This window comes from Enoplosus armatus, chromosome 22 (genome assembly GCF_043641665.1).
Source record: "Enoplosus armatus isolate fEnoArm2 chromosome 22, fEnoArm2.hap1, whole genome shotgun sequence".
Classification (NCBI taxonomy): domain Eukaryota; kingdom Metazoa; phylum Chordata; class Actinopteri; order Centrarchiformes; family Enoplosidae; genus Enoplosus; species Enoplosus armatus.
The window spans coordinates 16,297,329-16,308,917 of record NC_092201.1 but is presented as its reverse complement, the minus strand read 5'-3'; the positions used below and the strand labels follow the sequence as shown (position 1 = coordinate 16,308,917).

At 47.9% G+C, this 11,589-nt stretch overlaps 1 protein-coding gene across 8 annotated transcripts; it reads right to left on the bottom strand.

The window, feature by feature from the left end:
* Positions 1-208: 208 nt before the first annotated feature.
* Positions 209-11,008, bottom strand: cnot4b (CCR4-NOT transcription complex, subunit 4b). 8 transcript variants are annotated; one of them, XM_070928913.1, is made up of 12 exons: positions 10,835-11,008; positions 9,907-10,104; positions 9,158-9,244; positions 8,955-9,056; positions 8,737-8,862; positions 8,145-8,302; positions 6,942-6,999; positions 6,561-6,819; positions 5,469-5,805; positions 5,242-5,405; positions 2,022-2,270; positions 209-495 (listed from the first exon to the last, which is right to left on the bottom strand). In XM_070928913.1, exons 1-12 carry the CDS (start codon positions 11,006-11,008, stop codon positions 209-211), a joined length of 2,199 nt encoding a protein of 732 aa, XP_070785014.1. The 8 variants fall into 8 exon arrangements, with proteins under 8 accessions (XP_070785014.1, XP_070785015.1, XP_070785016.1 ...); XM_070928914.1 differs by having other exon boundaries at positions 8,178-8,302; XM_070928915.1 differs by having other exon boundaries at positions 8,178-8,302; positions 9,973-10,104.
* Between the last annotated feature and the right edge of the window lie 581 nt (positions 11,009-11,589).

Here is an 11,589-nt window from a genome sequence, read left to right as displayed (position 1 = left end):
CCCTCGCACACAAACAAATGTGTGGCTGGGGTGCGCTGCCTAGACCAACTCTGACAACCAATCAAGAAAACACAAGAGCTCAGAAGAGCTGGAGGAGGAGGACATTTAAATATTATATGATCTTGTTAGTTGTTAATAGTTTTGAACTCTGGATCTGCTGATTCGGTTTGGTTCGAGGTGGTCATATGTGTCTGTGTATTGACACTCCCTAGTGGCGGTCCATAGCGGCACTCTGTAGCAGGTCTGTCTGGGTCTGTGTTGGGGGTCTGAAGGCTGTCTGGAAGCCTGGCGGCGGGGAGTGGTACTGGCTGGCGGGGGCCGGGTAGTGCGCCCAGCCAGCTCTGTGGGGAGGCGGCTGGCTCCCAAAGGGGCCGTTTTGTGAGGCGGAGCTGGACGGGGCGTCCATTTCTGTGAGCGTCTGCAAGGACTTGAGCCAGTGTGGAGGATTGTCATCTTGAAGGGAGTCCAGACTGTGGCCACTGGAGGCTGGGATCCCTGCAGAGGACAAGGTAACCGTACACTCAGATACGACATTTGACATTAAATCTTTTTTTTCTTTTTTTTCATACAAATAAATCCATGAGATTCTGTTTTCATGGCTAAATGCTCTATTTACCAGTTTCTTCTCGATGCAGCAGAACCAGAGATATTTGTCAACACCTGGCGCCTACCTTTCCCACAACGCTTGCTTGAACGCTGGCAGTTCAGTCGGAGACTCGGATGTGTTATGCTAGCGGCAGCTAATGTAGCCTTGAGCCTCTCAGCCTCGAGCAGAAGAAGAGAGAGAGAGAGCGATGGATTTAAAAAGAAGTGAGCTCACGGGACCTTCTTCACGGGCTCACTTCTTTCTCGCTCCGCGTCCGCCCAGATTTCTTTTTTTTTTTTTTGTCATTTTCAAACTTGAGGAGGTCTATCGGATTCCACACGGCTCCCTCTGGGAGACACAAAAAAAGGCTACACCACTTTCTGTCCACCTGATGATGTCAGCCAGAGGCTAACTTTGTCGGCCTGCTTGTTTTTGGCGCTGGGCGGGTAGTGTGGAGTGGGTTTAACAGAGCTCTCTCCACCGAAAACAGTGACCTGCTACTGGTGGAAACGGCGCTGATGAGAGCAGAGAGTTTGTGGGCTGTAAAACAAGAAAAAAACGATGAGCTCTGTGGTTGTGGAGCTTGTGGAATGAGATTGTCGCCCTGATGGGGGCAGTGCGTGTGGGGTGGGGTGCAATGGGTTGGGATTGGAGGGAATAGCATGTTGCTACCTACAGAATACCATGTGTCTCATCACAAATTATACAGTATATTCACTTAATGGTTCAACCAAAACAAATATTTTGCGCATTCCGGTGCCACCCCTAGCTACAAACAAAGCGCCACCATCCCAATAAAACACTCAGGTACTCAGGTTCTGCCAAATCATCCAACAAATGGTCCACCACATTTCCACGGATCCATCCTCTCTGTTCAAACCACCTACGGCCAGACAACACCTCTCGTTTCCCAGTCTGACATGGGAGTGGACTTCAAAACAGGGATGAGCTCGTCCACAAGACTTGCAGAAGCTGGTGCTGGGGAAGGGGACACGGTCCAAAAGGATGACCCAGAGTTTCATAAGGAAGAGTCATTAACGTGAACTTTATTTCAGCGCAGTGGCTACAGAACCAAATGGGGACGGACAGTTAGGGTCAAAGGGCTGTGTCACAGGTCTGGCAGAATTATCGAACTAAAAATATGCTGACTTGGGGTCAGTTCTCCTCTCCTTCACGTGTACTTGTTGTAATTTGGGATTCTAATGACTGGTGCCTCACAGCAATAGAGTATTGTGTCAACTTTGATCTCCAGTATTAGCGTTAAAAGTTTTATCTGTTGGCGAGGTGTTTTGAGTACCTCACTAGCTACATCTCTGGAATCAGCAGATAGCCTTTTTTTTTTTTTTTTTTTTTTTTTTTTTTAGTTCCTTTAGATATCTATATATTTATCTTCAGATAAAGTTTAGCGCCACCCTGAACAGGAGCTGGCTTCTACCTCGGATGATGGCTGGGTCCATCCAGCTGGCTGTGCCATCCCGGCAGAGGCCGTGAGAGACATTCCCAGAAACCCCCGGTGCCCCCGCGTGGCCGACGCTGGACGAGGAGGACGACGACGACGACGATGATGATGAGGAAGGCGAGGAGTTGGGCAGTCCTCCAAAGTTGATGTTGATGTTGGGCAACAGCGCTCTGAGTCCCTCCTGCCACTCTTTCACATTTATACTCTCTACACAACTGCTGTTTTCTGCATGGAAACAGGGAGAGGGGGAGCTCTTAGAAAAAAAAAAAAATGTATGCCACTAGCAATACATGGATGATGGTATTAGCCTTAAAAAAAACAGTTTCTGTCAGGCTCTATTAAGCACTGTCTTAAATGTCCGTTTTGGCAAACAGGTTAGATGTGAAAGCACACTTAAATACAATAACACAGCGTGGATTTCAACGCTAGCAGCCAGCTCTGGACTTGGTGGTGGTGAAAGTGAACACCGGGCTGCTGCTGGATAAACCCAGTCTGACAACACAGCCGGAGTAAATCTACTGAGGAGAGAATTAGCGGCTTCAAATGCTGCTAATTAATACTGTGGGTAGCTCAATTTGCTTGAGAGCTGGTTGTAGCTTGCACTTGTTTTGGTGGCTCTAATCGGAACGCTAAAAATACAAAGCCATCGGGGGGAGGAGGGGAGTGGGGGGGGGGGGGTGTAGGAACAAAAGCAGGTGCTGTAGGTGGAGCCACATGTTATTCGCTCACAGAGTGAGTTTCAGTACTGATACCAAAAACACTTGTTCCATCACCTATTCAAAAGGAAGGAAGGCCTGGTGCGATTTTACATCAGTGAACAATCACTTGAATTCATAAAATGCACTGAGACAATCTACTGATCACATCACAGTTTTCCCACGCAGGTGTTCTGTGCCCGTCGTCGAACGCCGTAGTCGGCTCAGTCGGACCCGGGACCTGATTCCAGTCCGGCGTCTAGCGAGGCTGCGGCAGTGGGCTAATTGTTGGGGCCGCCGTGTTTTCTCCGCGGTATTGTGTAGCTGTGGTCGGGAGCTGGAATCGCTTGAGAGTCTCTGTCTAATGAGACGCTGCAGACAGCAGGCCAGTCACCATGGCTCTATGAATAATAAATACTAATTGGCAGGATGATTGTTGGTTGACCTGCTCATTAACCCCCCCCCCCACAGCTTGCTTCCTACAAGATGGCTGAGAAATAGAAGAGACTGTGGAAATGCCATGAAGTATTATTTATTGCAACATGTCTTGAGATGTTGCTACCATTAAGCATTAAGTCTAAGGAAGATTCCATGAATTATACTAAGCTTTTGAATTAAATACTGTCAAGCACTAACCCCGCCCCCCCAAAAAACATGAGTGATTAAGAGGAAACAGTCCTCCCTCAGTATTCCCCCTAGTGATCCTAGCTTGCCCTCACTAAGCCCCCCCCCCCCCCCCCCTCCTTTTTTTTTATTTTTACATTTTAATCAGGCTATCAGGCAGGGAAGCACGGCTGGCATTAACACCATCACCTATGTTGCCATTTGCATATCCAGATAAACAAATGTCACCATCTTTAATTCATGAGGCCGAGAGCTGCCAAAGTCAATTTCAACCAAGTTCTCCAACGCCGCTCCTTTACAGGGAGGAATCATTTCCCACTGAATTAGCCGATGCTTCAACTAGTTACATTTAACCACCACTATCATCATTTTTAGACACGGCTCAACTTGCTTATACAATTACAACCTGAGAGAAGAAGCTACTTGGTTTGCTCTGGGGAGGCTGGCTAACTAGCTTACTACCTACCCGGTGGGTTACAAGTTTTGTAAAAAGCCCCCGTTTAGGACTGGCACATGACATCCACGGTTTAGTATAACGGCTAAACGTTAGCGGCTCTATCTTGCCCTTTATTGGATTTGAGCCACGGCTCGACTTGTTACATCCCATCCATCCATCCATCCAGCCGCTCATCCAGGGGCCGGGTCGCGGTGGCAGCAGGCTAAGCAAGGTAGTCCACACGTCTCCTCTGTTCTTGTGGGATCTCGAGGAGTTCCCAAGCCAGACGAGATATATAACATCTCCAGGGTGTTCTGGGTTTACCCCGCGTGGTGTCTCCTACCAGTTAGGCGTGCCTGGAAAACCTCCAAAAAAAAAAGGAAGGCGCCCCAAACCACCTCAACTGGCTCCTTTCGACTCTACTCTGTCTGAGCTCCTCACCCCCATCTCTAAGGGTGAGCCCAGCCACCCTGCTGAGGAAGCTCAAAAATCAGGTGCCAAAACTAAAATCTAAGTAGTAGTTTTACAGAGATGCAAAGGAGACAAAAAAAAAAAAAAAGAGAGAGAAAGAACATGAAAATGAGAATGACTCTGGGAATGGAACAAAGAAATGAAAAATGACAGCCCTTCAGCCACTGAATAACAGGGGGAAACCATTGTGAGATTCTTGCTGGACAGTATGCTTTTAGTCCATGAATGTAAGACGGCGCCACTTTCATAGGCAGAATTATTAGGAATAAACATCATCAGGCCGATACAGTGAACTGTGGTCTCATATCAGGCACTATATCTTCGCGGGTCTCTTTACAAACGCATTCAAAGTCCGAAGTCGGCACTCGCCGTGTGATCTGATCTGTCTGGACTTCGATGAGGGATGATTTATGGGTAGCTTCTTGGTAAACGAGCGCGCCTTACAAATGGACTTGTCTACTCCCTGCAGAAGCTGCCCGACTTCCGCCAGCCTTCCAGACTTTTTCCCGTCTCTTTTTCAGATTATTTCGCTACTTGAATCTGCTCTTTGGGGGGTGATTTGTTCCTATAGGGCAGGTGTGGAGCAAAACCATAAACCAGCAGAGAACTGATGTTTAACAGGCCTGTGCCTGGAGGTCTGACAGACTGGAATAATGGCAGCAATATGTACTTGAGCAAAACCTGTCTGCTGTGTTACAGCAACGCTATAGTAAACAGTGTGCTGCCACCAAGTGGTCAATATATAAGCATGTGTGTTTACCCACAATGCAATGCGCTAAAATGATGTCATGTGCTAGTTGTTTCTTGACGTTCCCAGTCACTTTGGAGACTAAATACCCTGAAGGCAGCACTCTGGGGGAGGTTTTGGGGCAAAACACTCACATACAGTAAGTGCACTACATTACACTAAACAGATATAGTACAGATCAGATCTCCCAGACCCCCCCCCCCGTCCCTGATCCAGTCTTACCTGTGATGGGGATTCCTCCAAGCCCAGTAGTGTGATGTCCCGGCAGCACTGTCAAGTCCAAGAAGCTGCTGTGAGAGGTGGAGGTTGCTGGACTAACTGTGTGGTTCAAATGCACAAAGTTACTGCGTGAGGAGGTGGAGCCCATCCAGGACCCACAAGACGCTGAGGAGGAGGAGGAGGAAGAGGAGGAGGAGGAGCTGGAGGATGAAGATGATGACGATGAAGGGTGAGCGGGGAAGCCGAAGGAGCTGTAGCCTCCCCGCTGAGGGTGCTGATGCTGGGAGAAGTGGCGAGAGGGCGGGAGGTGGTTGGAGAGCGGGAGCCCTCCCGGGGGCCCGAAGCCTTTGTTTAGCAGGGGCCCGTGGGCTCTGTGGAGGAAGGAGCCGGGCGACAGAGGGCAGCTGAAGCGGTCTTCAACAGAGAGCTCCTTCTCTATGAGGTCCGCCAGGGCCCTGCGGGTGATGTCGAAGGGGTCGAAGCCTAGATCGTCCTCCTGCTGCTGTTTGGACGAGCCAAAGCCGAACGCCGCCTGCCAGTCCGTGGACGACGACACCGGCATGGTATCTGCACGCACACACACACAGGAGACGAGGTGAGATAAACTACAGACAGAAGTTACATTTTATGGGAGGAGGAGGAGGAGGAGGAGGTCGGCCCAGCAGACCTAGACCGGTGTATGTTTGTTCTAGTCCATTTGAATAGTTAGTTTGGACGACCAGAGACTAATTCCAGATTCCAGATTTACGGATTTGATTCTAATCCTAACCTTAATCCTCATTTCTATACAATCACCCTGGAAGAATAAGCACACTAATATTATTAGTACTTCTCTGTAAACTGGTTGGCTGCTGTCCATACAGCTGGACTATTAGATTTTGAAAACCAGGTCAACTAAAGACAGGAAGCAAGGGGGGGGAAACAGCTAGCCTGTCTAAAGCTCACTAATGCGTTGCGTGTCATTTGTTTAATCTGTACACAAACAGGTTTTGGGGGAAAGTTACATACAGAAACAATTTCCTGACAAATCAGTTTCTCCATCTGCCCAACACCTCTGTGCAGTACCTCCGCTGGTTTGCCTGCCAACTTCACGGTGACGCCAAGACTCCGGGAAGTCACTGATGCGCCCGGCTGCAGGTTGTCAAGAACTTTACAGCAGCACCCCCCCCCCTCGTGAAACCCCCCCCACAAACTGTCACTGAACTATCAGAGGTCTTAACTATTTTTAAAATCATGCAATTTTATTTTTAAAAGACAATCTGAGACTTTCAGCAGAAGGATTAGAAACCATCAGAAACCAAACGTCCTCCGTCAGCACCCACCTGAGGTGAAGAGGCTCTGTGGCTCCGGCGCCGTGGGCCAGTCGGCGTTGCTGTGTGGGGGGAAGCCGGGGAAGCCGCCCAGTCCACTGGGGAGCGGGTTGGGATGCCTGAAGTTACTGTTGTCTGAGAACAGCGACTGGGACTCTGCAGCGGCCGCTTCGAAGGGGGAGCGGACAGTGTGGCCCGGGACACTGATGGGAACCACCAGGCCGGGCTTCCCAAGGCCAGGAGGGGGCGATGGAGAGTCACTGCCTGGGACCTACAGGACACAAGGGAGGAGAGCCTCTTGCTTCTCTTATCTTTTATTTAGTCTGGCGGTCTCATGGAGATTCTAGTTCAATTACAACATCTTTGACTCACTCGGAGATGTCCATTTCTTACCAGTTGTGAGGTTTCACCGTTGGCTATACTGATGATGTCTGGCAGTTTCTTGCCGGGGCTGTAAAACGAAAGGCAAAGGTCAAATTACCTGTAAATCCAGCCTAATGTTTCCACAGCACTAATTCCGACGACGGAGTCATATCATACTAACCACTCCGCTACGCTCACTTTCTCTTTTTAAACTCAACATTTCCTGTAGGTTATTAACCACTACTGGAAAGAAAAAAACGAAAAAAAGGACAGCGAACAACATTAGTATTGCTGTTGGAGAGGAGAAACCGAGAGAGCAGCAGAGTGGTGAAGGTGCCATTTGATCAAGACAACAGGTAAACGTGAAGCAAATTTTGAGATAGCAGTAACTGGGAAGCAGGTGAAATTCGGAATGAGACGCCTGTTCCAAATAAAGGCCTGGCCCTCTCTGCCACTGCGGTAAACGAAGAGAGTTTGCGATGATAATATCGTTTAAATCCACTTAGTTCCTCACATTCTGATTGGCTGAAAGGTTGGAGGGAATTTGATTTGAACGTTAAAAAGTGGGCGCGTCATAACCGGCGTACCGTGCTGTTGCTAGCTAGCGAACGTTAGCTCTGCGTCGCAAACAGTTGCAGATTGATCCATGGCTGGATGTCGTGATATTATCGGTTGATATTGGCTGGTTCAAGCTTTTGTAAGCACACGTCACATTTAGTTTTTTGGCATATGTTGTTAGATAGGTGCCTAATATGACCGGGGATGTGATCTAAAAGGGTTAAAAGGGAATTTTTCATTTCATCTCGACTTGAAAGTGCTTCAGAACTGGATAAAAAAACAAAAAAATATTTGATGAACGAAGCCTCTGTATCAAGAGAAAAGCGGAGGGTGAAATGTGAAAATTTCATGTACATTGTGCATTCTAGTTTACCTGGCAAGGTCACAGTTTGAGGAGAAAGGGGAGAGGGCCTGGACAGGGCCAAGGCTGAGGTCAGGTTCGGGCCCCTCAGGGGTCAAGCGTTCAGGGTCCGAGCCGTCTAATGGCGGACTCTTCCTGTGGTCTGACGACAGGCCGTTGGTCGTCCTCCCTGACAGCCAGCCATCTTTACTGGAGCTGTTGGACCTGCGATGGCACAATATAAACAAACACACACACACACACAAAAAAAAGAAATAGGCCACTCTCATGAGATAAAACGCCATCAAAATGTATTACCAAGTACAAAGAACGACGAGGGATATGTCAAACGACTACTGTGGGAATACCTCTGTAGAGAGTTGGCTTTGCCCTTTGGTTTGTCTCCTGACGCGGCTGAGGTCTGAAGGAAAGTCGGGTTCATTTTGCAGAGGTCTTGTAGCAGTTTCTGCTCATACTCCTGATGCTTGCCTGCCTGGAAGCACAACAACAGATGAGAGAGAACTATGTCGACTGTGTAAATACCGACAGACAGTTTTGGTTGTAACAGTACAACAATGGTATATTGTGAGGATGAATTAATTATGGCCCTGTTCCATTTACACTAGGTGGGCCAGGGTGCTGCTACTGGAATGGCTGTGAGTCACGAAATAGAATGGGACCGCAATCAATTTGATCAATTACGATTTCTTGAGAGTGTCATTGTTACATGGATGTTAGAACCATGTTGATGGGACATTCTGATCCAGTAGGAATGTAAAATAAACAGCACATTTTCGAGGTGTTTTACACCACGGGAAAAAGACTACTGGTGATACCTTTGCGTTCAGATTTGACAGAGTTATGGCATCAGGTTCAAAGAGTTAAGTTTAGCAGTGTCTTCTGACCCACAGCCTGGTCTCAACTTACCTGCATGTCCTCCTTCGTGAAACTGGCAGCTTCATCCCCCAGCTCGTGTAGATACATGCAGTCTGGTTTGGGGCACTGCATGCTCTTTAAAAAGTAGCTGCAGTATTTTGTTGTTCCTAAAGAAGCCTGCGGGGGGGAAAAAAAACACAAAACATATATCCTACAATAGCTCGACGTTCAGCCGGTGATGCCCTCCCCTCTTTATCCTTCGAGCTTACCTTAAGTGTTCTGCCATCTACCACTACATTGTTGACGCACTGGATTGCTCTGAGGGCGTCTTCAGACCGAATATATGTGACATAGGCACTGGCACTGGGCCCCTGGGGGAGGGGGGAGACAAGACAACGGAGACAAAGCTAAGATTAAAAGCTAGTTTCATCGATGTGAACTATGGCCTGCTGTCGGCTGCGGAGGGCCTCACCTGTGAGCCAGCGTACGATGTGCTGTTGTTGATCACCACTTTGTGAATCTTCCCGAACTTCCCAAAATATTCTGGCCTCTTCAGAACCTGTCAAACACAGAAGGCAAATGTTCCAACTGTCATGATCACTTCTCTTCATCCTCCGTCTTGTGTGATTTCAGAAGCCCAGGGATTGGAGGGTCACAGAGACGATGCTTTTCCTTATTTTCTGTCACGCATGTATAACGTTACAACGTCGGGTGTTCGTATTAAATGTGGGTTAATGAGGTAAACATACCTAAAAGTGATCCCTGCGAGCCAAAAGCTTTTATTTATTTATCTAATGGTAGCTACAGACAGCACGACGCTGTCACTTCACTACTGGAAGAGATGATTCATGTGCTCAAGGATATTTATGGCATGGAGACGTCATTACAGACGCCATCAGGCGCTGACGCCACGCTGCTGCTGCTGCTGCTGTTGTTGTTGTTGTTTTCCAGGAGTGTGGGAGATGCTGGCAGACTGAACTGCTGCTGCAGAATCACAGTCATTTAATGCTTAGTCTACGTGTGTGTGTGTGTTGTGAGGACATACATTGTGACAAGTCTCCATAACGTAAATGCTAACATTTTAGGGTGAAGACTTGGCTTAAGGTTAGAGTAAGGTTAGGTTTAGTCTCCGGGGGAATTCATGCAAGTCGATGGACACACACCACCGAGTGTGTGTGTGTGTGTGTGTGTGTGTGTGTGTGTGTGTGTGTTGTGTCTCACCTCAGGGTCAGCCAGCCTCTGAGACAGCCCCACTACGAACACCAGGTTCCTCTGGACCACTCGGACACTGGCCAGGTGCTTCCTGTTCTCTGTGATCTTCTGCTTCTTCTCATTCTGCTTCTGCTTCTTCTCATTCTTTATCCTCTGCAGCTCCTCCTGTGACAGCGGCTTGTACACTGCTGGGTCTTCAGGGTACGGCTGCGGAACACACACACACACACACACACACACACACACACACACACACACACACACACACACACACACACACACACACACACACACACACACACACACACACAATCAATTCAAGGGGAAAAAAACATCCCTCTACCACCGTTAGATATCATACAAGCTGTGCTTTCCAATTCTCCCAGGTGTTCATCACGGCCGTGAGAATCACCTCTCTGACTTTACATGGAAGTGTCAACTGAAGGTGGAAGCAAAAGTTCATTTTTGATTCAATTCGATGATTCATTTTAAAATATGTTATCTAGTAAAAACATATGAAAAAGATTCATCAATGTGAGGATTTGCTGCTTTTCTCGTTTTGTATTTTGTATGGCTTTTGGTCAAAAAGAAGAAATATGAAGATATTTCTATGGACTCTGGTAATCTATGATGGCCATTTGTCATTTTGACATTTTACAGAATCAATCATTCATTCATTTTAAATTATTTTTATTATTATTATTATTTAAAAAAAGTAAAGATTAAACTAGGATGCATTCAGGAAACATGATTCCTTAAATAAAGCCTGAATTGAAGATGTTTTTTTCTGCATGCTGGTCACCTTAAAAGGGTGACTGTTGGACATGGGATCTATTGGAAAAACGGTAAATCAGAAGTAAGGCTGGCATGAAATCCTCCATTGCTGTGCCAGGCTGAACAGGCTTCCAAGAGGGGTTAGAGGAAGACGGAGGCGTACCTTTCTGCAGGCAGGACAGAGGCCATTCTCGTCGGTCCTGATTCGATGCCAGCAGAAGCGGCAGATCTGGTATCCGCAGGTGCAGGGGAAGAAGTTGACGTCATCGATCTCCAGCGGTTCCATGCACAGTGGGCACTCCATCGTGTCGTCCTTCGCGCCAGGGTTCCGGGACATCCTACGGTTCCACGCTACTGGACTGGACAGCTCTCAGGGGACAGGGACAGGAGGAGCTGCAGACACTGGGACAGGGACGAAAAGGAGCTTAGCTACATCCTGAAGAGAAATCAGCCAGATTGAAAAATACATAAATACAATAAAAATCAGAGGTCCTGCTACTAGCAAGCTGATATTCACGACAACACAACACCAGAGAACACCACGACAAACATGCATGCAGCCCCTCCCATCCCACTCCTGTTTCCTTCACATCTTTTGCATCCACCTGTTAATGCAGGGACCTTTAGCTCAGCACCCCCCCCCCCCCCGCCACACACACAGACACACACACCACCATCTGCTGAAATCATGTCACCTGGCACCAACAGTGTGATGGGGGCAGCCACCATCGCCTGTAACGCCACAGGACCTGCGACCCGACTACTACAACAAGATGGACTGTGACCATCAGGAACGGGGAAAAACAGATTTTAGCCATTGGACCCATTCTGAATAAAAACAGCTACACGTGGCGACAACAATGACCTCAATCAAGACATAAAAATTTAAGAAAAATTAAGAGCAACAGCAGCTGTGGT